We start from the raw sequence: 27,364 nt of genomic DNA on the forward strand, positions 1-27,364 counted from the left end.
TCCTGCTCAGTGCCGCGCTGCCAAACACAAACATCACCCTCCAGTCAGCCTCACCGGGCACCCTCTGCTTCCCTAGTGCCGAACATCTCTTCTGTGACCACCCACCTGCACCTACCCCTCTGTAGTCCCACCTGAGAGCCTGGAAGCATTTCCCCACCCTATTGCCCAGCCAGAAATCACTGCCCTGTCTTGCTTTCCTATATTATTCTTTGTCTCAGGGTCACCCATCTTAGTTGCGCCATCCCTCAGCGCAAGAGTAAAGGCTTTTGGGGATGGTTGCCCTGCTGCCGTCCTTGCCCTGGCCGTTACGGAGAAGAAGTTGAAGCTGGTACCTCCTGTGCGTGTTGCGGTTGCTGTTGACGTGACCCTGTCCTGTGCAGCCTGGCGTGGGGCATTTCAACACGTTCTCGTGCATGGCCAAGACTTTGGAGCAAGAAGGGGAAGGGGAGAGGGGAAGGGAAGCAAAAACAACTTGATAAAAAATCAGAGGAAAAAGAAAAAAGAAAGATAAAATCATCAAGTCTTGTACGCTGGTTTCCTAGAAATCAGGGAACGTGAAATGCTGTAATTAGAATTCGTCTGCATAGAGAAAAAAAAAAAAAAAAAGATTTACAAGGCAGCAGTGCTCAGGTCAGCACTAGATTAGCATCTCTGCACACAGCTTGGGCTTTCTCCTCGTTTGCTGATTACAATCCCGTTTCCCCCATCCAGCCCCTCCCGCCCACCACCCTTTTGGAGCCAGGTCTCCCAATTTCAGGTAGTTTTAAGTGATTGAAGTTGTATCTCTGCTTTTATCCTTAGGACTAGTCTGTTTGATTTTTTTTTTTTAATTTTAATCTTCAGGATTATTGCTTCCTGCAGCGCTGACCTTAAAAGTAAAGAAAATAATTTGATTTGCAAGCTTTTCTAAAGCACACAGCCTGTGTTAGTTATTTATTAATTTATTTTTTTTTCTTGCATTCAAGCTTGTGTGAAGATAGCTGTACTTTCTCCTTGTTTCCTGCAGTTCTGTGTTTATGGCAGGTCTGCAACCTTTGAAATTACTGATAAGGAAGGGCGCTTTTTTTTTTTTTTTTGTCTATTATGCCATTATCATAAACATACAACATTGATTTTTATGTATATTTACAGGGAAAGCTATTTAGGATGCTGGCAGAGAGGTAAAAATAAAACATCTCTCTATGCATATATATCTATATATATATAAAAATTTGTTATGATGATGATAAATAATTTTTGTGGAATAGACGAATCTTGGTATAGCACCTTGTGAGTTTTACAGCGATGAGAGTATAGAAGGAGACTCAGCTATTCTGCACATCCTGAATGACTCCTCTCCTTTGCTGTACAGCAACACCTTCAGCACATCTGGACAGCAAGAAAGAACAGTTTCCCCTTCTTCCCCACACGATATCCCAAACCGGAAAAAATATCCGACATTCAGTGTAAAGATGGGAACTGCTTTACACACCTCTGGAGGTGGGCAGTCATTTTTAAAGCACCTCTTTGATTTTCACAGAAGGGACCTTATTCTCCACAGGATGGTGCTAAAAATCTTTAAGAAGGGTAGGACTTCTTAGTAATCTCTATAACGTTTCCCACGAAGAGCAGCAACACTTCAGTGGACAGACACATCCCAGAACAACTTGGAAAAGCATCATCCCATGCCAGAAACTCTGTCAGACCCCAAGGATTAACATCAGGCCTGTGCTAGGGACTCAGTGATAAAATACACATCATTTGGGAGTATTTGAGTGCCCATTGGCCTTGAGACAGCTCTACCCATCAGGTGTGAAATTCCCCCGAGGAAATAAGGCTTCAGACTAATTTAAGTGACCCTTGTTATCCCGCCATGTACTCACTCTCGGGAGGGATCCTGTCTTTGTGCGGACAACCAGAGAGGCTGCGATGGTGAGGGTAGAGTCCCGTGACGTGGCCAGTCCCATCGCAGCCAGGAGTCGGACACTTGATTTCTCGCTTCTCGGGTCTTGAGGGATCTAAGGATTGTGGGGAAAGGGCGGTGGGACGCAGATTAGAAGATTTAGAGGGAAAGAGGTGGAAAGGAGGGAAAAAATTGCCACGGATGCTTCCCACCACTTCTCCAGTCAAACGGGGACAAACCTTTGGATCTGGAGGTTTATTTTTTCCTGAAGGCGAAATTGTAACACTGAAAGTTTCAAAAATTAAAATCAACAAAGCAATTTGAGTAACTAACCTTGCTAGGAGCACGGAAACACTCACACTGACCGAGCAGGCAGCCCGGCTCAGCACCAGGGGGACTCTGCACCCCCTGCCAAGTCCCTTGCTGTGGCCAGACTCCTACCACTACTTTAAAGCCCACTTAAATTTTAAACTAGCCCCACTGCTCAGGCTGAGATTTTCAAGGCCAACAGGCAATTTAGCCAGGCAATTTCCCTGCTGAGATGTAGAGGACACTATCACTTTGTGCATTCACTGTTGACATGTAGGATATCCCCATCCCTCGGGGCATTGAGGATTTGTGGCTCAATTCCCTCTGTGGGCTGTGAAACCCCGCAGCAGCCCAGTTATCACGGGATGCTGAGCAGAGAAGCTCAGCTCTTTCACTGTGGATGGGAGGGAAGGAGACCCGAAGGCTCGTCCCCGTACCTTTGCCGTAGTAGCTCTTTCGGATGCTGTCCAGCGGTTTGCTCTGTTTCTCATCCACCTGGAAGTGCTTTACGTGCTCTCCTGGCAGCCGGCTGGGCTCCCGCACGATTTTCACCTGCTCGGCTTTCAGCGCAATGGCTTGTTCCAGCAGCCCCAGGTTCCCCCTCGTCATCATGTCGTACATCTCTGACTCGTCGGTCACCGCCGATTTCTGGGAGCGGGCGTCGTCGTCTTTGTCGTCGTCTGACCGGACCTCCACGATGACCGAGTACTCGGGCTTCGGGCTGAACTGCCCTTCACAGTGGCTTTTCTGGGTGTCCTGAGAAGTGTGAGGAGCTTCTTCGCAGATCACTTCAGGAGCCATCTCCTCCTCCTCTTCATCCTCCTCTTCTTCTTCCTCTTCCTCCTCCTCCTCTTCCTCCTCCTCCTCATCATCATCTTCATCCTCCTCCTCATCCTCCTCATCCTCTTCTTCTGCTTCAGCCTTCTGCAGTTTGCAGGATTCCTCACAGTTAGCGTCGTCCCGGTGCTCTGGACACAACTCACTGCTGCGTTCGCTGGTGACCTCGATGACCTCCTCCGCATCCTCCGTCTGGATGATGATCTCCTTGTCGCATTCCTCCTCCACTAACTCCTCTCCCGCATCCTCATGGACCAAGTGCACAACGTTGGATGGTGGCTTGGAGACCTGCAGCTCAGCTTCAGGCAGCTGCCCTTCGATGGCGAGGGTCTCCTCCGCTATTTGGCCTAGGTTTAGGAGAGAGTTGGCGATTATTTCTTGATAGCTGCTATAGTTGGCCTTGCTGGGCCCAGACGTACTTGTTGCTGGGGTTTGTCCATAATGGGTTGATTTTGCTGGGCTTCTCTCTGAGTTTGGGGGGAATGAAAGAAAAGAAAGAGAAGGGGAGAAAGAAAAAAGAAAAAAAAAAGTGGGAGGAAAAGAAAAAAGGAGGAAAAGACAAAAAGGAGAAGGAAAAGAAGAAAGAGGAGGAAAAGAATAAAAAGAGGAGGAAAAGAAAAAAGAGGAGGAGAAGAAAAAAGAAAGAAAAAAAGGACAACAAGAAAAGAAGAGAGAAGGAAAATAAAGTAATTATGTAAGCTCGTAAACATCTCTTTATCTTACTTAAGCTTAATTGAAACCAGAGCCTGGCTGTTATACCCCTGGAGCAGCCTGATTTATTGCATTTGGGAATGGCAGGTAGAAAGGAGATTTCCATGTGGAAGCTTTCACGGGGCTCAGATGCTCGTGGCTTCCCAGCCCCCCGCTGTCAGCAGCCATCTGGAACCCTCTCTCCCAGTCAGTACTCCCCAAACCGGGGGCTGCAAAGCCGGGAGCTGGACCCCCGGCTCGTTTGCCTGGCACTCCTGCTCTGGGATGGCAGCCGGGGAAGGCAGCCGAGCCCCTCGAGGCACCGATGCGGGACCCCGGCTGCCTTCCCCTCTGCCATCTGAGCCAGGCAGTGAGCTCCTCTGTGCCCTCCATGGGTCCTTCCCCAGGGAGCATCCCTGATGGAAAAACTCTCATTTTTAAGACACCGGAGACAATCTGTACGTATCCCCTCTCAGCTTAACAAGAGCTTTGCCGTTGTGCTTCCACCAAACGCAATAATTGAAGGACCCATCCTGTACATAATTCAGAGAAGCTATAACTCCTGGTTATTAACACTCCCTGCCCTTTTTTTTTTCATCTGCAGAACACAGCTCTACAATCAATAATGATGAAGCACCTTCTGCCGGCTCAGGGCTGCGGGTCTCCTCCTGCTCCACCGCCTCTGCCTCGTCCTCCTCCAGCGTCCCTTCCGACTCATCGGAGCCAGACTCCTCCTTCGCCTCGGCCTCCTCGCTGCCGTCGCTGTCGACGTTGTAGCCTTCATCTAAGGCCAGCTTGAGCGGATGGGATTTTCTCTTCGACACCAGATGTTCAGCCTCCGCATCCTGAAGTTTCCTCTTCTTTGCTAGAGGGCAGCTTTGTAAACTGCAGATGGGATCAAGGAGCAGAGAGGAGGCATGGCTGAGTGAGAAAGGCACGGCTACAACATTGAACCAGTTAGACAAAGGCAAGTGGGACAAATACACAAGTACTAGAAAAAGATATCATCCAGCAGCCCAGATTTTTAGCTTGTTTAACCCTTCATGGCTGGAAGATCTGCCCTCAGACCTTGACTTTGTGCAACTATGTCAACTTTTCTCAGAAGCCAGCGCAAGGATGCTGGGCTCACTCCAGCAGTCTGGCCCATGGGCAGTTGTTGTCCCAGGGACCAGCAGGACCCACAGCTCCCACCACCACTGTTGGTGATGGCCACCAGTGCCACCATGAAACTAGGCAGGGGATGAAGAACCAGGCCCTGGGGCATGTCCACCAACTGCTCAGATTTCACCGTTAAGGAGTGGTGAAAACCATCAGTCCAGGCTGGTGTGGCCTCCGAGGCAGGCAGCACGCTCTCCTTTCCCCTCCCTGGCCACAGAGGCACTGAGCAGACCAAAATCTCTGCCTGCCAACAGCCCCCACCAACCTCAGGCACCTGAGCCAGGTACCGTGCCATGGTTTGGGGTCTGCGGGAAGGCTACTGTCAGCCTGGTGAAGTAGATCCCCCAGAATCCCTCACAGGCTGATGGAGAGACAGAAATAGGCTTGTTGGCAGGCAGATTTGGGGCAGGTGAGTTGGGTTGCTGCTCTGAACCAGCCTCTCTCCAGTGAGCATCTGCCTTTGGGTTTCTTGCTCGCATTTTTCCATCCCCACCGCCTCCAACCCAGCCTCACCTTCTGTGTCTTGCATACTTTCCACGGATGTGTCCTGAGCCGTTACAGCCTGGGGTTGGACAGCTTGAGAGGGAAACAAGCAACCGTCAACGACAGCAATAGGACTCAGAGAATTCATTTTTAATTAAAAGTATATAAACTATGGTCAGTTAAACAGGTCCTGTGCACAAGGAACAAAATAACTGCAAAAGGAAAGATAATTTCCCTCAAATGGTTCAGCTTGTCCCTTTGAATTCCAAGTGAGGAGGGCAGGAGAGCAGCCTTGCAGTTTGCTAAAAATTAATGAAATGACTCACCCCATTTAATTAGATGAACGGTTCATTATAGTTTTATGATTATGTTTAATTAAAGATTTGCATGTGTAAGAGCAAGCTTCTAAAAAGCAGACAACTACTGCACGCTGCCTCCCCACTGCTACTCTTCAATTCTCTTTTTCGCTGGCCCAGGAGGAAAACGTGGGCTTTTCACTCATTTGATGGCTTATCAGGGAACTGAGGGTTCCTTTCCCTAAGAAAATGGGTGGCTTTTTGGAAGGAGCAGGCTGGGAGTGGATCGAGAAGGTTTGAGCCAGAGCACGTTGGGTGGAGATCAGCAGGACAAAACTCCTCAAAAGCACCTCAGAGCCTCACTTTTGGGGGAACAGGTGGGATTTAAGTGACCAGATCTCCCAAATCCCTGGATTTGTTCCTGCTGCTCTGCAGTAGAGGATGAGTTAAAGACTTCCAGGGAGCTCTGGGCAGCTCTTGTAGCCGCCGCTGCCTTTGCCGTGGGCTGCAGCGATGCAGCCTGTTCGCTGCATCCCTCAGCGTGGGGCTGCACGCCTCCCCTGCGGGGGTAATTAGTCCCAGCTCCAGGAGCTATAAGGGCTCCAGATAAGAAGCATTAAAGCAAACATTTTCTGGCAAAACCAGATTATGGCATTGATTATAGGATGCCCAAGTGACTTGCCTGATGCCTGAGGAATGCTGGAGTCGTGTAGGATTAATAACCTCATTTAGCACCGCATCACCCTCAGCCTGGGAAGTTGGAAGCGCTAATGAAATCTCTTGATGACAGTGCAAAGGGAGAAGGTATCACCAGCCCAGAGGGGATCTGGCCAGCCTGTTATTCTTGGAGTAAAAGACATGGGACAACATTAAATAGTACCAAGTGCCAAATCAGGCTTTAGGGACTCAGAATTTCTGCTCTCAGCAGAGAGCTCAGCCCTTGCGGAAAGCTCGGGATAAGGAGGATCCGAGTGCACTAATGGATGCAGTAGCTCTGGGTGCACCGGCGGGTTATTAATGGCTCAACTCCCCAGAACACCGTGCACAAGTCAGATCGCTGTGTTCAAAGAATATAATTCAACCCAAAACCGGGACAGAAAAGTGCTGCTGAACTGTCAGGAGAGTAAGAAACCTTCCTTCAGGGAGACCGACTTGCTTTAGCTTAGCAAAGCTAATGCTAAGAGAGTAAACGATGGCAACATGTCCCTTAAGGGCACATGGCTTTCTAGAGGAGGCGTGGGTGTAAGCTGCACCTCCTGCCCCCCCCCAAGACAAAGTCCCCCCTTCCTGCTGTGTCCTCTGCTCACCGCCTGCTTTCTACCCTCAACGCTGAGCATCCTCCAACTCCATCGCCTTGGGGGGGTGTCCCAGCTTTTTCAGCACACACACACACAACCCGAGCCCCGCCACGCCTGGGGTCTTGCCTGCCGGGGGGCATCACTTCGAGGACATGTGTAAAAAGATCTCGTTCCGCTGAGATGGAATTGGAGGAGCGATCTCCCCCCCTTCGCTGCTCCCTCTGCTGATGATTTGAAAGTCTATTTAATTTTAATTGCCCTCAGTCATGACTGAGGCTGCTCTGTCCTGAGCAGTCCCAGACACACTTTAAGTGACTGCACGCCGAGAGACAGAGCAGTGTTTATGATACCAGTGCCTTGCCTTAAAAATAAAAAGGCCTTATTCAGTGGGAAACAAGAGCCGCTCTGATGAAGATGCACAAGCTTTCATAAGCTTTCCTGAATTGATTAAAACCGATTCGCTCACCCCACACACACCCCATTTTTGATGTGGTGAAATGAAGCCTGCATTAAAAAAGTAAATAGGAAGGAGCCAAGTGGTTCAGCATCGAGGTTTTCCGAAGCAGGTGGTGATTTGGGATGTCTCTGTGTCCATTTAATCCATTTAAAGAGCACCAGCACAGAGGTGATGCTCGGCCTGCTCTGGGCCGGGCTTTCTCATCCCTCTTCTCCTCCGAGGAGGTTTCACGTATTTTGGCAGGAATCCCAAAAGGGAAAAGGGACTTTGAGGTCTCTTAAAGCTTCTCTCCTTCCCGGCAAGAGCCACCACACCGACCTGCTCTCCCCCTCTCCACAACCTTCATAAGCTTGACAAAAGGGCCTCTTATTGTTATGCAGACGATGCCCTGCTTCCAATTAGTCGATTAATCGTCCAGTTATTCAGGCAATTAGGTGACAGCTGCAGAGATGGCTTTGTGGAGCACTCTGTCCTGCCCCTTATATATGTCACCTGCTCCAATTACCACCTCCACTCAAGTGTTCAGCAATAAAAGTTGGAGAAGTGGCATGCCTGCCGCTCGCTCCTCCCGTCTCTCCAGAGTAATAGGAGAGCGGAGGAGCAGAAATGCTCTGAAATTGGGCTGGTTAAGGTCCAATTACTCTTTGACACACACGGCTTTCTAAGGGGAGGCTGCGAGGAAAGGCAGCCCCTGCTATTAGCGCCTGTCCAGGTTAAAGACTCCTACCTCTTGCGTAAGCCCTTGTGCGAGGTTTAAAGGGAGCTTAGAGATGGGGGAGGCTGTTATTTATAATGAGGAGCTCTGTAGGGCTGCAGAGGCTCGCTCCGGCTCTTTTGGCTGCTGCTGTTCCCATGCCAGTGCTGCTAAATGAGTGACAACAGGACCTCGGTGACTCAACGGGGGACATAGGGCCGTGCAGGAGCACCTGGCACGAGAAGTGATGGGACACAACATTGTCTTGGGGCAGCAAGAGGATGTAAAATATACAGAAAAGAAACTCTGGTTAGTAGGATGTTGTCCCTAATGATCCTGCAACACACAACGTGGGTATCAGGTTGTGCCGGGGTTTAGATCTGGGGTGGGACAGCGGATTGCTGGAGGATCTTCGGTCTAATGTGATCCATCCAGAGCTCGTGTTTTCATCCCTTTAACTCCTGTGGTTCCTCTTAATGTGGGTTGTTAAGTGGTGCCCTGAGGACTCGGACACAACCAGGTGCCCACCAATAGAAGCCGCGCAGCAAGACCTCCACCCCATTAGTCCCAGGGATTCGCAGGTTCCCAAGCCTGTAAGGAGCTGTGGGGCTCTGCCCAAACCAGTCCCAGCACGGGGCCTCCCCTCCCTCCCACCACCGAGGAGGAGCAGGGTCCTTACCTCACCTCCTGGCCGATGAGCTCCGTGGGCACTGGGTGAAGGGGCAGGATGCAGCAATGGAAACAAACACAAGGTCAAAAACACCACAAGGGGTGCCCAGCCCCTCCCGGGACATCCCCCTTCTCTGGGGGATGCTCTCCTGCCTGCAGCTGGGTTTCTATTGCCTCTTCAGACATTCCATTTGGGAAAGACAGGGCAAATCTATCCTGCCGTCATTCATTTTAAGCCAGCCTGTAGTAAATCATAATCCTGCCTTGTAAATCCTCAGGCCTGTGCTTAATTTCAAGCACGTGAGTTCGTGCCAGCAGCTTCGGGGACTACCCCTCTCTCTCTAAATACATGAGGACTTTAAAGTCGGTGAAGCTGTACTGATATGCATGCATATGACTCAAACCCTTTCAAGTAAAGACCACGTTTTCTCACACTTTCTCTATGTTTGCCTTTAAAATATGCTTCTTGGCTACCTTTTGCACTGTTCACTACTGTTTTGCTGCAGTGGCCGCATTTACCTCCTACATATCAATAGGCACAAGCATATTCTTCTCCTCCCCTTGTCACACCAGACTGACGTGGGAGCCCCTGCCCATGCTCAGACACATGGTAGGGGATGTGCGACTTGGCTTTTAGGGTAAACAATAGTTTTTAGGGGTTTCAGGGGTTATTCCCCACTTGTGAATAAGAGGACTTCTCACTGCTTACAATAACAACATACAACAGCATCACATCACTGCTGAAACCTTACATCCAGCCAGGAATCCAGATAATCAGGAGAAAAAAAAAACCCACAACACAAGTCTAAATTTGCCCAGGCTAAAAACCATAACACGTTTGCTCAATTTGTTTGAGCTAATTGGGTTTCCCGGGATCCAGCTCCCGGTGGGATGACTCACAAGCTTCAACAAACTGGAGGCAGTGGCAAGTCTCAGGGTGTGCGCAATAAATTACCTTTTCACATCAAGAAACCCAGATTCAACTGTGGGGAAGGCAGGGTGTGAGAAAATAAATAGAATCAGGGCGCCTGTCATTAGCAACCCGAGTGAGCACCTTTATGTACGTGCAACAAAGCGATGAAACACAAATATCTGAGCTCGATTCAGCACAATTGGCAGCATATGGGTTGTGTTTTGGTTTTAAAAGATGCAGATGCTGGAAAGAGTAAGGAAAAAGGTGGGTCAGGATAAAGGAAAGCGGTCCAGCATGGTGGTGTGGGGGAAGCTGCAGTCATCACATTTTTTTCAGCCAGCCCCGTTTGTTCCTCAATTCCAGCCACTTTTGCAATTTCCAAATCCACGGCCACAGAAGGGATCCAAACTGGAGAGGCCAGTCTGGAGCCACTACACGTGGCTTTGGGAGCACCCGAGGTGTATCAGTGCACCTCACCTCCTCCCAGAGAGAACGCACCCAAAGAAAGACCTGCACTTTTTTTTTTTTTTTAAGTTGGAAAACAAATAGCAATCAAATTTTGCATTAACGAGTCGTTTGTCCTCATGTCCCTGCCAGGGGACAGCCCTGTTTGCTTCTCCAGCCTGCACTATTTCTGCCAGGCACTCTCAGATGTGCAACTTCAAAGCCACTGGCAGAGTGTGCATGATGAAAGCCCCGGGAGCTGATCTGAAGCTCCAGTGATTGCAATCCCCCTAAAGCAAAGCATGCAAAGGGGCTTTTTTTTTTTTTTTTTTTTAATTTATTTTGTTTTCTTTCTCCCAGATGCAGGGAACGAGGGTTAAATATTATGAGGACCTGTAAAGGTTTATGGTTGGGAGTTTTCTAGGTTGCCAGACAAATTTCAGTGGGGTTGGAGGTGGGGAGCAGTGAGCGTAACTTAAAGAGTTAAGCCTGGGCCTGAAAAATCAAAGCCTATTTGGAACAAGCAAAGTGCAGGGAGCTCAGGTCTATACATCCCTGCGCCGCGGGATAACCAGCTGCTCACCTCTGATAGACTTCGATCGCGTGCGTGCTCTCTTATCGTCATTTTCTAAACTCATCTGGAATGGAAAGAAAAGATAATTGTTGAAAGATAACACGAAAATTATTGTTAAAGGACAATCTCACATGTGGCTGTTGCTCCGTGTAAATACGTGGGCGGCCGGGAAAGCTTTTCCGCGTTTTTGAGACAAGAGATTTCTTGCATTGATTTGACTGTTCAACCCACAGTGCCCAAATTTAACGACCTTAAATTAATTCTCACATCTTGGGACACACCAAGGACTCTCTGCTGGTTGGTACTGCAGAGAGACAAACCCCCAGGTGTGATGGCCCGTGATGGAAAACAGCTGCATCTGAGATATCAGTTGTTAAGGGCAGAACTGATTTTTCTGGATTTACACCACGGAAGTGCTGTGAGCACCCAGGTGAGTTAACGAGTGCGTATTCAGAAATCTCTGAATATGCAGCCGAGCCGATTTCATGCCCGGGAAGGGCAACTTTTCATGTAGTGCCCTAAAGAGCAACCTCTCCTCTCCGCTTAAATTAGAGACAAAGAGGGTTGCATCTAAATAGCAATGTGGACATCAAACAGGAGGGTCTGTGGGGAATACGGGCATGAATAAGTAACATCAGGGACTTCAAAGTGCTTAATATTAATTAAACATCACAACATGCTACAAGGGAGCGGAAGGCTGAAGTGCAGCCACCTCTGGGGTGCAGCGTGGGCTCCGTGTCCCGGTGTCCGGGGGAGCTTTGGAACTGGGCTGTGCCTGGAGGTGGGAGCAGGGAACCTCCACGGCAGGGCAAAAAGGCAGAGCCGGAGGAATAGAAGTGGGATTTCGTTAAACTTGTCAACGAAATTGAAGAAGTGGTCAAAGAGGTGGTTTTACGTCTGGCCCGTGACACAGCTGCTCTCTCTGCAGCGAATGCCAGGGGGTACGCAGGATCGGGGTGCAAGAGGGAGGTGGACCATAGGCTGGTAGGTTAGGGACAAGACTTTTGGGTTTTGTTATGGTGTTACCATCTGGGACATTTCCTCCTGGGATAATGAGAAAGAGAGAGGAAAGGCAGCGGGAAGGGCCATTTCCAAGTGGGATTTGACATAATAAAAACAAATTCTCTTTGAAGCATCCTCTAGAAGTCCTGGTTGGAGAGGGATGTAGCCAGCTCCTGTGCCATCCCAAAATGAAGGGGCACCACAGCTCACCCTCTGGCACCCCCAAAAGAAGGGGCGACACAAGCAGCTGCTCCCCCAAGTCAAGGAGCAGGAAGGGACACACATGCAGAGCGCGTGCTGGCGGTGGGGACAGCGCACACGTGGTACGTGCCACCTCATCCCCCTGTGCATCAGCAGAAGGGGCTGGGGGTCATCACCCGTCACCCTGGAAGGATGCACGGCTTGGTCTGGGCCTCTCTTGTCCCCGCTGAGGCTTGGGGGTGGTGAGGAGGGATGGGGGGTGTTGGGCAGGCAGGGAAAGGGGATGGAGGTTCCCAGCCGATGGGGCACCACAACTGAAAACACCTCAAAGAGGCAGGATGAAATTTCCCTGAGTGCCTCTCTCCCTCCCACTGCCACTCTCCAGAAATGCAGCGCTAACACACAATGATTTATGTGATTTGTTCGATGGGGAGATTGGAGATGGGGCGGGGGGGAAGGGGAGGGGGAAAAAAAAAAAAAAATCAAAACCTGGAGCAATTTATGCGTCCTGTCAGCATTCAGCTTCTGGCACCGCGGTGTTGTGCTCCACGTTTATTACAATCTTCCCAATAACACAGCAGACAATTACTATAATTTCTATTTTTAAAGCCCTGGTTCCCTGCGGACCAATGGCTCACGTTTAAAGTGTGGAGAGGAGCAGGTGTCAAAGGGACTTCATTACATTTATGAGCCTTTCAACGTCGGCGTGCGCTGAGCGAGCTGGCTAATGCCGCCGCTGCACGCCGACAATACGACTAATACATTTGATTGCTGGGAGCCTGCCTCCAACCAAAGTGAATTTCAGAGAGGGTTTTTTTTCTTTCTTTTTTTTTTTTTTTCTTTTTTTTTTGACAGTTTTCCCAGGGGATTGGCACGTGTCGGGCTGGTGCCTTGGCAATACGGGTTTCCTGCAGATAAATTATTCAAAGCGGCAGAGGAGGGCAAGCGGGAAGAGTAACGGGCACCGCCTGCAATGTGCCAGCTCTGGCCATGAAAGAAGAAGGGCTGGGACCCTGCAGGGACAGTGGGGAAAAGCAGAGCAAAACTTCAGTTTTCTTAAACCTGCCCTTCAGCGACAAGCTGCTTGCGTATGAATGGGGGGAGATCCAATTTCAGGTTACGTTTGTCTTCAAAAAAAAAAAATTAGGTACCACATCTAAGCTAACATGCAGGCTCCTTGCTACACCCTGGCACCTCATAAAGCAACTCCTTCCATTGCCTGCAACACCTTTTTTAAGCCAGGATCAAGTGCCCCGGGAAGATGGGAGCACACTCGGTCGCCACGCTGGCAGAGGGGACAGAACTCTAAGGCACAGACAGACCCAACCTTGTCAAGGACCAAAGGATGGAAAAGCCAAATAGGCTGCCTTGCCTGGCCTACTGTACAAATCAGCCTTTTTTTAAACAAGACAAAACAAAAAAAAACCCCAAACAACTAAATTATTGAGGTTTTTCCCCATAGGGAAGGCCCCATTACTTGGTTAGAGAACTTGACACAGCCCCACCGCTGCGTATGCACCAAGGTTTTGCTTACAGCACTGGAGGGACGGGGTGGGCTCTGCACACCCAGACTCTGGTTTCTACCATCAAGCTCCTTTTCTCAGCTTCAATCAACAGCAGCATCGTCCTCAAAAATCGTCATTTCCTACCAAAGTGCAGAAATACCAGGAGAAAAAGATCTATTTCTGAGCTCAGCCCCTACTCCTCCCAGGCAACTTAAATTAACTGACATGACCATTACTGCACTTCTGGAGCCTCTGTGGTTATCGGGCTTGGATGCATGAAGGTTACATGAAACCACTGTCCTTTATTGTTCTCCTCCTCAGCGAGAAGCCCTCTAGACAGATCGTTTTAACGTGAAATTTCAGGTCACATAGTGCATGTTTGCAGTCTTGGAGACTGACGGGGTATTTTCATTTGTTCTTTCTCACATAATAGCCAGGATGAGAAGCTATCTCGATTTCACTCTTATTATTTTAACTCTGAATGGAAAACAAAGCAATCTGAAAGGAAACCTGCAAATAAATTATTGCCACCAGATGCCAGCCTCAGAGCGTGTTAGTCCAGCTGGAAAAGGCGGAGGTTTATTCCACTCCTCCTCACCTTATCACTGGACTACCTCTCACATTAAACCAAAATAAGAATCTAGCAGGTTTCCTAACCAACACCAGGAGACAACACCGGGAGAGACCCTGTGCTGGGCCTCAGGTTACTCACTTCAGGATCCAGCTCCATGCTCTGCCACTGACAGTCAGGGTAACCTTGGGAACATCACTTCATCTCTGGGTGCCCGTTTTTTTTTAGCTCTTCTCTCTAAAGGTGCTCCAGTGCAGGGGCTATTTCTTACCATGTGTTTGCCCCCCACTAAGGACCTTCCTGACACAACCATAATCCAAGCTGTGCTGATGATGTCCTGCAAATCTGAATCAACGAGGTTCAGACAGATAAAACTTGAAAGACAGTTTAACCCGAGCACAATGTGAATGTTAACAGCCTAATTCTACAGTAAGAGTCTTGCTCTGCTGCCAGGACTACAGCAATACAGCATGGGAACAGCAGCACAGATCTGAACTTTAATTTTATGGACTACCTACAAGGTTGATATTTTCTTCTTCTTTCTTATCTTAATACACTTTTTTTTTTTTTTTTTCTCTTTTTTTTTCTCCAATGGAAGACCTAGGTGCTAACATAAAACCGCCGGAGCCTCCCAAGTGCTGATGCCCAGGTGTGCCTGGGCTTCGACAGCTCTATGCAAATATGCCATTAAGGGCCATGCTGAAATTCCCCACGGTCAGCGGTAATACTTTATATGTATTCAAGAGCACCATGGAGCTCAGAGAAAATAAACATGCTGAAAAAGCCTTCAGCTGGACAAAGGGAGGTGAGGATTCAGCGGGAATATTTATTTAACTCTGAAAAGCAGCAGAGCTTCCATCAGTGCTTATTTGTGGACAGAGCAAAATGCCATTTGCAAGAAGCGGTGTCTGAGCTTCAGAAGGACAGACAGAGGCTCTATTTTTAGCTAAAAAATAACAGAAAAAAAAAAAAAAACCCCAAAACATAAATTTGCCTAGCAGCAGGTAAAGCAGGAGGAGGAAAATGCCAGAAGAAATCACATTTTCCCAACAGAATTGTTGAAAAGTGGTTTTCTACTTGGTCCTTCCCCTGTTCCAGGTCCAAAGAGCCTCTTTTTTAGCTCCTCGAGGGAAAAGGCAGCGTTGGCCACGCTCTACCCTGCCCACGCAGAGTCAGGGGATGGTCCAGCTCCCACAGCCCCGTTTCAGGGCTGGGCTCAAAGCCAGGACGAGGGAAGGGAAGGGAGAAGGATGCTGAGTGGGAACCCTCCACCATCGCCAACTTTGTCCCAGCAAAATCCTTCAAGGCGTCACCAGGGCAGATTCATTTTCTGGTTAATTTGCACTGTTGTCAGCTGCTCCTTTCCTCCCCAGGGATCAGCTCATCAGCACGAGACAATGAAGGGAGCAAACCCGGAGGTCCAGCTGGATGTAACTCTGGGGCAAATCACAGCCAGGCACCAAAACTGCCCCTCGGCACCCACCAGCCGCTGAGGATGGGTTTGAATGGCCTCTCCTGATTTCCCCTCCCTCTGTTTTTTTTTTTTTCTTTTTTTTTTTGGGGGGGGGGGATGTTTTTTTCCCACCCCATGAGGAATCCCCCCTTGCCTGCTGCAGGCTGAACACAGGTGAAGAGACCTGGATCTGGGTCTCCGAATCTTTCTCTCTGCAAAGTGCCACAGCATCACGGGTCACTGCAGAAAATTAAGAGGACTTTGTCCCACTGGACTTTCTCTAGCTGTTAAGTTTTTTTAAAAAATAAAATCAAATAAGGGGTGTTGAAGGAAGAAATACCCTTGATCAAGAGTCTGCCTCTACTTTTAAAAAAAGGCTCAGTAGTAGCTCCCAGCTGCTATTTTATAACCACACTCTGAGGTTAGGTTTTATTTCTCCCCCCCTCTTTCTTCCTTTAGGGTCTTCCTTGCTGCTTGATTTAAATCCTCCTGACATTCCACCTATTGTGAGTCCCATCCTCGGCTGAGTAAGCTACCGTCTGCCTTTTGCTCTCTGACTGCTTCCAGGGAAGGACACCCTGCGCGGTGTTCTCGGGCTTGGAGACAGGGGAAGGATTTTGCCTTCATGTCTTTAGAGGCAAAACCACAGCTTGTACCCACCTCAAATTAAAAATTACAGCTGTGTCACAAACATCCTCCTGAAGCTGTGCTGTCAGTTCGCATTTGCAGAAAAGGTCCAACCCCCCCCCCCCCCCAAAAAAAAAAAAAAAAGCCTCATGCTGGCAGTGAAACGCTTCCCGCGCGCTAATGCTCTGTAGCCGTGGCAGAGGCATCCTCCACACGAGTGAAGTGGACCAGAAAAGATGCTCCCAAGCATCACATTTGACACAGCCGCAGCTGTACCGCGCGCCTCCGCAGCGCTGACACTCGAGCATTAAGCTGGGGTGATTTCATATGCAGTAGTTTAAGTTGACATATACTTTCCTCTTGACTGTTTGAAAGTGCTACAACACGCAACCCAAACGCCATTTCACGTGCCGAGAGACCTAAGTGGCTCTGGACGTGCAAACAGCTCTTATGCCAGAAGAGGAGGGGTAGGGGAGGGGAGAGAAAAAAAAAAATCGCAGTTCTTCAACCTCATTGTATTCAAGCTCGGTAATAAGCTGCCTTTTTCATAAGATTATCCTTGAGCGGCACAATGCGAGGCGACCGCTGAAGAGAGCTACGTGCACATCTCCGTAAAGGATTGCAGCAGCTCGTGGCAGGGGATGGGCTCTGGTGGCCCCATCAGCATCAGCCCTGCCTGGCCTGAGAGCAGGCAGCCTGCCCGCTGCTCCCTACCCCCAGCTAGCTCACGGGGGCACAGCATGACAGGGATTTGGGAGAAAAGATCCATTTCTCCACCAGCCACCGTGGTCCAGGCCGAGCACAAGCAGGAGCATCCGTGTGGAGGGTCCCCGGTGGCTCCGCGCAGAGAGCGCCTCGCCCTCGCGCTCCTCAGAGATCTCATTTCAGACCTGTCACAGGAAATTTTATCCTGGGCCTGGACTTCCTTAGAGGCGAAAATAAATAAGTAAACGTGCCCCACATCCCATCGTCCTTCACCGTTGCGCATCCTGTGGATTACGAGCTGTAACAGGCGTGAAAAACTACATTTAAATACAATATGTATTTATGAGCACACAGGCGAGTTCAAGCGTGTGCACATGGTGGGGATCCCAAGGTTAGAGAGGGATTGAGACCCCTCCCCTGCCGTGAGGTAAGAGGGCTGCACACACACACACACACGCAATCTCCAGGGATAAACTATCCTAAATTCTACCTGGATTTTAGGAAAACATAGCAGAAAATAAATATGTTACTGCACTGAGAGGCAGAAACATATTTTTTTTAATTTGCCTGAATGGATTTAGTTACACAGGGGGAAAACTCCTCACAGAGAGCCAGCAACAGCCTTAGCAAAGCCAGGGGCTTCCTCCTCCCTTCCCATTCAGGTTTAATTTGCCTTTTATAACAAAGGGGCAGAATTCCTCTGTTGCTCACTCACACACCTCAGGCCAACAGGCTCAGTCAGTCTCGCAGACACACAGGATCAGGCCCTTGTGTACCCTCGACACCCCATGGGGTGACTCTTCACAGACCTGGCTTTGCAGCACCAGCACTACCACCTCCAAAAGCTGCAGCTCCCCAAACCCTGCTCCCACTTCAGATGCCCCCTCCCCACCTCCTCCTTCTGCCCCCAGACCAGTCACTCCGCTAAGACACAGCTGAGCAGAGCTGGGGCTTGCAAGAATCAGTAAATATTAGCAATGTGCTCGGCAGAGGCAGAGCACTAGATGAGCACCAGGTACTGGGAATATTACCTTTTGTAATCATTGCTTTATTAACATACAACAATCTTATTAAATCTAATCTAAGTGCTTATTTGGCAGGTTCAATAGAAAAGCCTTAATTGAGCTCGTTTTAAATATAGCAACAACTGCTTACTCTGCTTTCTAAGAAGGTGTGAGCTTTCCTGGCGACACCTGCTCGCAGCTGACAGCTTGTTAGCAAAGACGGATGGTTTTTAAGGGTGGGGTTTTTGCTGATTTGGGGTTTTCCCAGGGCTCGGTTTATTTGGGGATACAGGAAGAGTCGGTAACATCAGCCACCCAAGGAGGGCTTCCTCCACCACCCAGGTGGGTCCATCCGCCCATCCAAGACGCTGCCTCACAGCCGAGAGGCCAAAACGGGACAGGAAGTGCCATTTACGTAATGAGCAGCCCAGTTCTATGCTTAATTAAAGCTTCCTCATCTGCTGGCAGTGAATCTGCCAGGAGGTTTGACAGCCTTGGCTGGACCTCTTTCATCAGCCACAGCTGCAGCAGTAAATGAGTGGCTCTGTTGAGCCCCCAGGAGCTGCCCGGGGTCCCACAGGGGATGAATGCCTCGCTTGTCTTCTCCAAAGGCACCACAGCTTCACCTGGCGTGCGAGGGGCTTCTTCCGACCAGCCGGCGCCTTGGAGAAAGGGCCTATTTTAAGAGGGCTGGGACTGACCTAAATATCTAGATCTGAGCCATCCTTGAAGGATGGGACCGGAGAGGAAGGCAAGGATTTAAATATCTGGAGTCAAAGCCAAATCTTGACAGCTGGAAGCCCTCTCTGCCCGGATTCACCAGGCAGGAGGTTTGGCTGTAGCAAGGAGACAGAGACTTCCAAGTCCTGCCCATCACGTTGGGTACCGGAAAGGTTCCATCTCCCCGGGACCACCTGGCTGGAGCAGCACGTGGCCCTCATCCTGTGGCCAATGCATGGGGCGGGGGGGGGGGGGGGGGTCACCGTACCAAAAAAGTACATGCTTGTGGAAGATCGAGTGCTTTCTGCTCACCTTGATGCGTGCGCCGTGCAGGCTGGCGGCTCCCTCGCAGCTGCTGATCTTCTCTCCACAGGTCCACCTCTGATTCAGCAGCTCACCCCGAAACTCATTTTCTGAGGAGGGGAAGAGGAACACGGGGTCAGGACACAGAATCAGCCCAGCACCTCCGCAGCAGCATCAACCGGAGGAAAAAATTCACTATTTATTCCCTGCTTGTTTTATTTAATGACCATACAAATCCTGCCTGAGGGTCTCCATGCCCCGAGCAGGACCCCAGGGTGCCCCACCAAGGCCAAGAGCCCCAACCATGAAGGATTTGTACATGTACCCTCAGCCTACCCCAAACACTACAACGCTGCTCAGCTTGGCCCTCAGTTGCAAAACACAAGGAGTAACAGGGAGTGTCACTGGTGGGCTGGGCAAGGCAGCTGCCTGCACCCGCCCGGGAGCCTCACGGTGGCTGGCAAAGGGCTTCTCCCTTACACCCTCTTCTTTTTCCAGAGATGAAATTCAGTTTTACTCTTTCACAAAGATTTGCACACCTGTAGCTGCGGATGGGAGCCATTAGCTGGGCAGCACTGAGAGCTGAGCGGGATCCCCACCCAGGTTTCCAACGACAACCCTGTGATGTTAGTGGGTCATTACAGCGATTTGCGGTGAAGGCGCAAAACAAGAGTCTCCAAGTTAAAGCTCCCGCAGGCAGCACTGCTTTGGGAGCAAGAGAGAGCAGGCCGAGAGGAGCCATCATCTGGAGAGGAAGATTCTGGGAAATATATACTTTACAAGCAGATTCTTGGCACTTGCCCTTCAACTTCAAACACCCTCACGGGGCCGGCACCGGAGGTGGTGGAGGATCTGCGGCGGCTGGGCCAGCGTGGAGGAGATGCTGTGGCGCGGGAGCTGCCCGGCACGGCCTCCCTGCTGAGCCCTGATTGCTCACTGGGATGAGACTGAGAGCGTTTGCCCCCGGTCTCTGGCCTCCGGGCCCCCAGTGTCACAGCTCACCTTGGCAAACCCTTGTCACTTTGGGCACCGCCGCCGCGAGCCTTCCCCTCGCATCTTTAATTGCGGCTCCCTCTGGCATTGAGTACTGAATAATTTACTGCCTGTTCTCCAAGTCTTACTCCATTCATCTTCTACCACCGATGCAAAGCAAAAAGGAGAGCATCCCCCAGAAGGAGACACGTGAGGAGTTACACACGTGCCGGCACGCTCATTCATCTTGGGCTGCTAATAGCCTGGGGAAGAGCTCAGAGCAGAGGCTATGTTTCTTCTGCTGGAACAGGCTCCTATGCTTCCTTGGCTTGATGTTTCTATTATTGGGGTGATCTCAAAGACAGCAAAAGCAAGGAGAGGGCTCACACATGCTAAAGGAAACCTGTGGAAGGTGGGTGTTTCCAGCAATGGCTAACTGCTGAGCGTGTAGGACACCAGCCGAGCAACTCTGGGTCTGCTCTGCCACAAAGCAGCTTTTAGGAGAACGTGCAGCAAGTAGCTAGGGCATTTATTCCTCCCCTGCCTGTGTCTGTTCTCTATCCATAAGACGTTAAGGAACAACCAGTACATCCCACAGTGCTCTTGCAAGAACAAGTACATTGAGAGACTGGGATAATTCGATCCTATGGTGACGTACAGTCCAAGTTAGTGCCTAAGATAGATGACCGTGACAGTCACCTTCACGTATTTGTCCTAAAACAGAGCTGTTCTGAAGCCAGGAGGGCAGCTGGGGCGACTTTTCTAGGTTTCACAGGAGAAACAACTGTGGTGGAGACTCCACTCCAAACCCTGTTTGAAGCACTGTGTTCCAGCCCCGACCCACAGGAAAGGCACAAGGCTTGGAAACAAAATCCAGGAGTTGCTGAAACATTATTTTGCTTTGGAGAAGCTCAGAGGAAAGGGAGCGGGAAGGCACAGATGGCCAGGCAGATGATCAAAACCAAGCAAAATGTGGGAAAGAAGCTAGAAAAGGACAGAAGAAAGGAGAACAGAGGGAAAAAACCATCAAATAAGAAGAATAAAGATGTTTCTATAGCACATTCATAGGTCAGTACAGCCTGTCTGCTTATCTGAAGCACTTCACTGAGCACTCTTCTCCCAAGCAACATGTTTTAAAGCAGCAGCATCCTCTGGGATGCAGTGGGGGCAGGAGCAGAGAGTGGATTAAACTGTAGAAACAACGGATCCTGGATGCAAGATAACCCTAAAGACTGCTTAAAAGATTTTTGAAAGGTTGAGAGGTCATGAGATTCAACCCTGAGGAGGCAAAAATGGCAAAACACACAGGCATACTTATCCTCTTTGGGGCTGTCTTGCTCATGTGGGCCTAAGTTGTAGGCTAAGGGTGAGTTCCAGGAGCTGCCATGGTGAATCTGGCCCGAGATGCCAGCTTGTCCTTGCCACAGGCCCCATCCCAACCTCCTGTGCCTTCATCCCTGTGAGCAGGAGGAGGGGAAGGGGCTGTGTGTTGGGGTGAGGAGCCCCAGCGCTGGCTGCACCAGCTCAGCACCCTCCTGCTCGCCCCTGTCCCTCTGCCCAGCCCGGTTCGGGTGGCCAAGGCAGCTCCGTCAACACGCGACTCAGATTTCCTCTACTCCACGCTGCTTAAATGCATCTGGTCTCTGGAGAGGATCAGCTTGCGCTGCTGGCTGTGCCTTTTCCACCTCATCTCCGGACCCTGGGTTCAGCAGAAACGCAGCTGACTGGCTACCTGAAGGACACTTCTCTTAACCCCTACCTGGACCACCCAAGGGGAGATGTGGGATGTTGCCTTAAATACAAGTTTTTGCCCATGGGAAGCAGATCCCAGAGGGAACGGCACATTCTGGGGTTCCTTCCTGGCACAGAGCTGGGACAGCCAAAGCTCACAACCAGGAGCACTGGCATCCACTCCCCCTTGAAAACCAACCTAGATGCTCAGCTGGTCTGATAGATCACTGCCTGATGTTCACATTCCAAAGGAAAACACCAGCTTTTCCCCAGCTGCTCCAGTGCCCACCCCCTAGTCAGGATTGGATCACACACTGGGGTCCCTCACTAGACAGGCTGCTTTTCCCCATCAACATTTATGACAATCCACCACCAAAACATCCGTGTGTCCCCTTCCAAATGAGGTTGTTTCCCAAACCCTGAATCTATTTGTCTCTCTCCTTCAGAAATATCTACAAAGCTCAGCTGTGAAGTGTTGAGAGTTGTGCAGAATCCAGGCACGAAAGAACAAGTTCTGAGAAACATTTGGGTCACCCTCAACAACTCCAAACAAGAAAATATGGAAACCTGTGAGGGAGACCACACGCGATTCAGAGTATTAATCAGACTTGGGGTGTGTTTCACTTTCCGTTTCCAAAGAGAGAAGAAAGCATTGATCTGCCAAAAAATTAAACCCTCCAAAGAATGGCCAAAAGTTCCCCCCAAAATAAACCCAGCGAACCTCATAGGAAGCTTCGGAGTGCAGAAGGGGAACAGAAAGTGAGGCAGGATGCTGCAGGAGGGGGCTGCCTGGGTGGCAGCCGGCTCCCACACGTGTCCTTACACTGTCAAATCTATGCAGAGGTTACATCTGCTATAGCGAAGTGATGGGGTGAGAGACAGGTTCCTTAGAGAAAAGATGGGGGGTGAAGGCTTCATTTCCTCGTAAGATGCGTCACCGCATATTTAAGCTGAAAGACTAGAAGAAAAACATATCAATCTTCATTTGCTCCCCCAAGTGCGAGAAAAGAAAAAAGGAAGAGTGTAAGATTTTTCTTCATCTTTGCTCAGGCGCATTTTTTCATTGGGAAAGGTGAGGCCTGTGTTAACAAGGCAGCAACGTGCTGAGGACAGGCTGGGTCCTCCAGTGTCCCACCAGAGAACGTGGGCTCGCCTCTCAGAGCAAATACTCCAGGGATAGGAGGGTGCCCTTTGGAGCCCATCTTTCTCATGAGTTAATAGAAAAAATAATCTCAGACTCAGATTTTACATCTCTAAGCTGCAAAAGGCACCCATGGGCCCCTGCACCCACTGCAGCTCATCGCCTGCACACGCTGCTCTCCGTGGCCACCAGCCACTGCCTGGAGGACACCAAGAGCTCAATTTGCTTTGTTGCGTGGCCCCAAACCCACGGGGCAGTGAGGACTTCTCTTCCCGCTGGCGATGTGAGTCTAATCTTTGATTTAAGGCTTCAGTCGCAGACCCTCGCTGCGCCCTGCACCCCTGCGCGCAGCCCCCAGGACTCAGCGCAGCCTGAAGCACGACTGATCGCCCCACGGTCCCACCCAGACCTTGCCAAGAAAAGGCTCCTCCGAGCCGAAACCCCACACCAGAACCTGCTACTTCAGCCTTCACTCATGCAGGAGCGCGGCAGCTACGCATCAGGGTGGTTTGTTGTTTTTTTTTTTTCTTCAAGGGAGATGAATTAAAACCTCCGTAGGGATCAAAATACACTGAAAAAAATAGAACCCAGCCACTTTAGCAATTCTTCTCTATTCTCCTCTGTCGCCAGGAGTGTTGGTTTAACCCCCTCTCAGGGCACAGAAATACTGTCTATTCAACGCAATTATCGCTGTTTACTGTGGCACGGCTATGTTCAGTGCTTCAAATTTAGCTTCCTAAACATGCATTTAATTTAAGATCTAATACTGGATGTTAATTGTATATTGCACAGTAAATGACTGATCATTAAAACATATTAATTGAGGTTTAACAGCTGTGTAATAGATATTACATCTCATACTTATCAGCAAGTATGATTTAATAATCAGTTAGGATGGGATATACGGATGGGAGATCTAGCATGGCCAACTAGATTGCGGGTTCCTCTTTGTTGTTCACTTGCTGACCTAAAGATATATTCCCTTAGCGTGTTTGGAAAGAGATTGGCAGATGTGGAGCTTTGTTTCTCTCACCTAGGGACCTTATACCTGGACAAGTCCCAAAGAGTTTATAATCTCCCTAAAGGGAGAAATGGGGGAGCCATGAGCTGTTTTCTCCTACAAAGCTGGGGCCAGGCTGCAGGGACCTGACCCCACGACTGTGTTTGCACCGACAGCAAGGCGGGGAACCAGTGAACTCCAGTGAAAGGGGAGCGAATGTTGGGATATGGTCATCCTCTCCCAGCACCTGGGAGATCCCTTCCGCTGTGTGCAAGAGTCACAGCCACCCTGCACTTCCTAATAGTAACTCTTATTTAAAGCAAGTTGACAAACGTCATTGCCCTTGACGAGGGATACGTGTGTCCCAGCTACACCCTGGGCTGGTCCCCAGGGCACTTTACCCGAACGCTTGGTCTCCTGCTGCTCCCATCCCCTGGCTCCATCGTCACACTGACCCAGCACATCCCTCTCCCGCAGCCCCGGGCTCGCTGCGCCTCGTCCCCACGTCACTCCTAGCCGTGTCTTGTCTCGCCGAAGCGCAGAGCCGGACGGTGCCTCGCTGCACTGAGCGGCTGTTTGGACACCCAACAGCTCAGCATACCAGTGAGCTGGATTTTTGATCCCACGGCCCCGACAAACACGCAGGGCTGGCTTAACCCACTGCGCTACCGAACCACAGGCTGCAACATCAAAGGTTGTGAAATCTGTGATGTGCACTCTGATCTTTCATTTTCCCCTTACCCAAAGGAAAATAAGGGGTTTGATTTCAGTAGGATCGAGCCTTTCTAGTGCTTTCACTGCCAAACAGATGCTTGCAGCACAGCGTGTGTTGCCAACCCACTAAGCAACTGGCTCAGCACCAGCACGGCTCAGAGGTGTACAGCCCTGCTCAGCTCCACGGGTCCTGGGGGCACAGAGGAGAGGAGGGGAGCACCCAGGTTTCCATCTAGCTATGCAAAGAGGAAGGGAACAGGTCACTGCCAGCACGATGCCACTGTTTCTCCATCTCCAGCCACAAGAACCTGCCACCCTCCTCCCAGCAATTCCTGCAGTGCCCAGGGGTCAGCCAGCAGTCCCGGGAGCATCCCCCTCCTTGGCTCCCTCCTCCAGCACTGCATGAAGCACAAGTGACTCACATCCTCCTTCCCAGCCCCATGCCACCTCACCTCTTGGCTCAGCCTGCTTTTGATGTCATCAGCTGCCACCTCTGCCCAGGCAGCTGCGTCAGCCCCCGTGGCTGCCTCAGCCATGCCAGCTCGTGCTTTGCCCTGTGATACCTGGCACCTCCAGATGCTTTTGAACTTTCTTTGTCGGGTCCTTGATGGGAAAAGGGAATCGTCCCTTTCCCGCAGCCTTGGGACAGGACACAGAGCAAACGGCTTAATCACGAGAAGATTCATATATCCCAAACACGAGGACACGCTGCAATAGGAAGGGAAGAAGCCCCAAAACCTGCTCCTTGGAGAAGGGTCGAAGCCCTCAGCAGCAGGGTTCAGCAGCAGGTTAAAGATCTACCAGGAACAAGGTACAGACATCACCCTGCCACGGGACCGGCATCCCCAGGCCCTTGCGATGGCTGTGCTGCCCTCTCTCCATCCCAGCACCCAGCAGCTCTGCACCCCTGGAGCCCCAAGTGCTCCAGGGAAGGACCAACATTTCATCCTGTTCCTCTGTACCACCCAGAGCTACAGGAGCCAAAGGCCTCAATGCACCTACAATGCAAAGGGAGCAAATGAGGCTACAGTCTCTCCTCATTAAGTGCAATATTCATGCTCCAGTGTTCATGGCCAGTTAATAAGACTTTTTTTATTAGAGTCTTTTTTCTTTTCCTACACAGTGGCAGAAGTACACTACAAAGCGCTGCAGAAGATATAAAAGAAGGTGGTTTTCGCCTTCCATCCTTGTATCACTTGCGTACTCTTCAAGAGAGGAATAAACGCTGCGTGCCACAGTAGCACTGCTGTCTGTGCATTGTTCTGAAGTGTATTGATCAAAAAAAGAATAGAGTGAACACTGGTCAACATCCCATTTCTCCTGGCTCCTTGGGGGAGCTGTCAAAATGCAAAGCCGCCCTGAGCACGGCGAGCAGGGCCACCAACACGAGGGAAAACAAAGCGCTGAGGTTCTCTTTGGGGTTTCCAAGGCCCAAGGCAACAGCGAGAGCTAAGCTGTGGGGGTTTCTGCCTCCTGCCTTCACCCTACCAGCCACTAAGAGTTGCCCAAAGTGTGATTTTTTTTCCCTACTGCAATAGCAGGAACTTCACAGAATCATCTGGGTTGGAAAAGCCCCTGAAGCTCCTCCAGCCCAACCATGACCCTCACCCTGACCCTTCCCAACTCCCCCAGATCCCTCAGCGCTGGCTCAGCCCGACTCTTCAACCCCTCCAGGGAGGGGGACTCCACCACTTCATATGAGCCTGCTGATTAATTCCTCTCCAAACATACCTGAGCCTGAACAACAACAACAACAAATTAAATATCAAGGCAAGCCCAGCTTATCACTTCCAAACAACGAGTGCCAGCATCCCCCTTCTGCCAGGCTTATCCACAGCCTGGACCGCTCCTGCTGACAGCTTCATCTCCAGCGTCCAGCCTTTTGTGCACGCAGAGGGAGTCCTGCTCAGCCACGCTCATCTGCTTGTGCCCAGTGTGTGTGCAAACAGCCGTGTAACGCCTCCGGCACGCAAGAGAGCATCTCCGAGAAACAGGATATCGCTGCTTTCTTCTTGCACATTTCCCTCATTATTTTGTTCTAATTTGGCTTTCCTGGTACCTTCTCTATTCAGTAAAAGCCAAATGCAAACCGTGTCCCCTAATCTCCGAAACAGCAGCACACTGCTGAGAAAATAATATAGATGTAACTTCCAGCATCACACACTTTCTTTTCCATTTATATGCAAATGTCGACCTTTCACCCAAGCTGTCTCAAAGAAGTATTTCCTTAAAAATGCAAATAGCATGTTGCAGGCAGTTACTCTGGCTGAGTCTTTCTTATATTATTATTATTATTTCTTTTAACCTTACCAGCACTGTAAAACACAACTGCTAAACTGCGCCCCAGTAATAATTACTTTTCATACCAAATCGAAAGCCTCCGTGGAGCCGATGTGTCGAAACACCAGCAGGAGAATTCAGCACAAATGAATTTTTAGAGATGGTTTTGGATAAGTGCATCTTGGGCCAGGGAGAAGGAAGCAGCTCCAAGCCGTGTTGCTGCTGAAGGGAACAACCTGATGGCTCAGGGGGAGGTTATAAGAGCATCTTGTGTCTTGTAAAACTCTTCCCACAGTGCTGCTGACACACAGAATCCTTGGGAAGGGGGAAACAACCTGTGTAAGCCGGGGGGGGCTGTGTGGGGCGGGGTGTTGCATGGGGTGAGTGCAGTGGGCACAAGGACTATGTCCACTGGCACTGCCAGTCTTGGACGGGGATGTCCTTTCCCACCTGAGGTGGTCTGGGAAGAGCTTTAGGGTGTGTCTGTGCTCTACAAAGAGGCTCCAGGGCAGCATTAGAGACTCCTGGGGCTGAAGATGAATATGAGAAGGGTGATTGAAGATGCCGGTGGGGAAGCAGCCACGATGAGATGATACATGCAGAGGAACAAACAAGATTAGGGGATTTCAGCTCCAAGACCCCCACCCGAGTTCACCTCTCCTCCTCGCAGCCGTGGAGAGAAGGATTAACCTCCGGGGAGAGCAGTGCGGTGATGCTTCCTCTTCCACTGT

The 27,364-nt window shown here is 50.2% G+C and overlaps 1 protein-coding gene across 9 annotated transcripts in view; it reads right to left on the reverse strand.

Annotated features, from left to right (window-relative positions):
- The window catches only part of MYT1 (myelin transcription factor 1), a 65,085-nt gene that overhangs the window by 25,998 nt on the left and 11,723 nt on the right, over positions 1–27,364 (reverse strand). For 6 of the 9 annotated variants that reach the window (XM_074920663.1, XM_074920668.1, XM_074920666.1 and 3 more), the window contains exons 2-9: positions 18,805–18,905; positions 10,714–10,768; positions 8,784–8,814; positions 5,390–5,452; positions 4,356–4,603; positions 2,629–3,495; positions 1,863–1,997; positions 333–471 (exon numbers count right to left, since the gene is read on the reverse strand). In XM_074920663.1, the coding sequence (XP_074776764.1) occupies positions 333–471; positions 1,863–1,997; positions 2,629–3,495; positions 4,356–4,603; positions 5,390–5,452; positions 8,784–8,814; positions 10,714–10,768 (1,538 nt within the window). In that variant the 5' untranslated portion in view covers positions 18,805–18,905. The remainder of the gene's footprint in view (positions 1–332; positions 472–1,862; positions 1,998–2,628; positions 3,496–4,355; positions 4,604–5,389; positions 5,453–8,783; positions 8,815–10,713; positions 10,769–18,804; positions 18,906–27,364) is intronic. The other 3 variants (XM_074920665.1, XM_074920670.1, XM_074920667.1) reach the window with 2 other exon arrangements.

This window comes from Athene noctua, chromosome 16, assembly GCF_965140245.1.
Source record: "Athene noctua chromosome 16, bAthNoc1.hap1.1, whole genome shotgun sequence".
Lineage (NCBI taxonomy): Eukaryota > Metazoa > Chordata > Aves > Strigiformes > Strigidae > Athene > Athene noctua.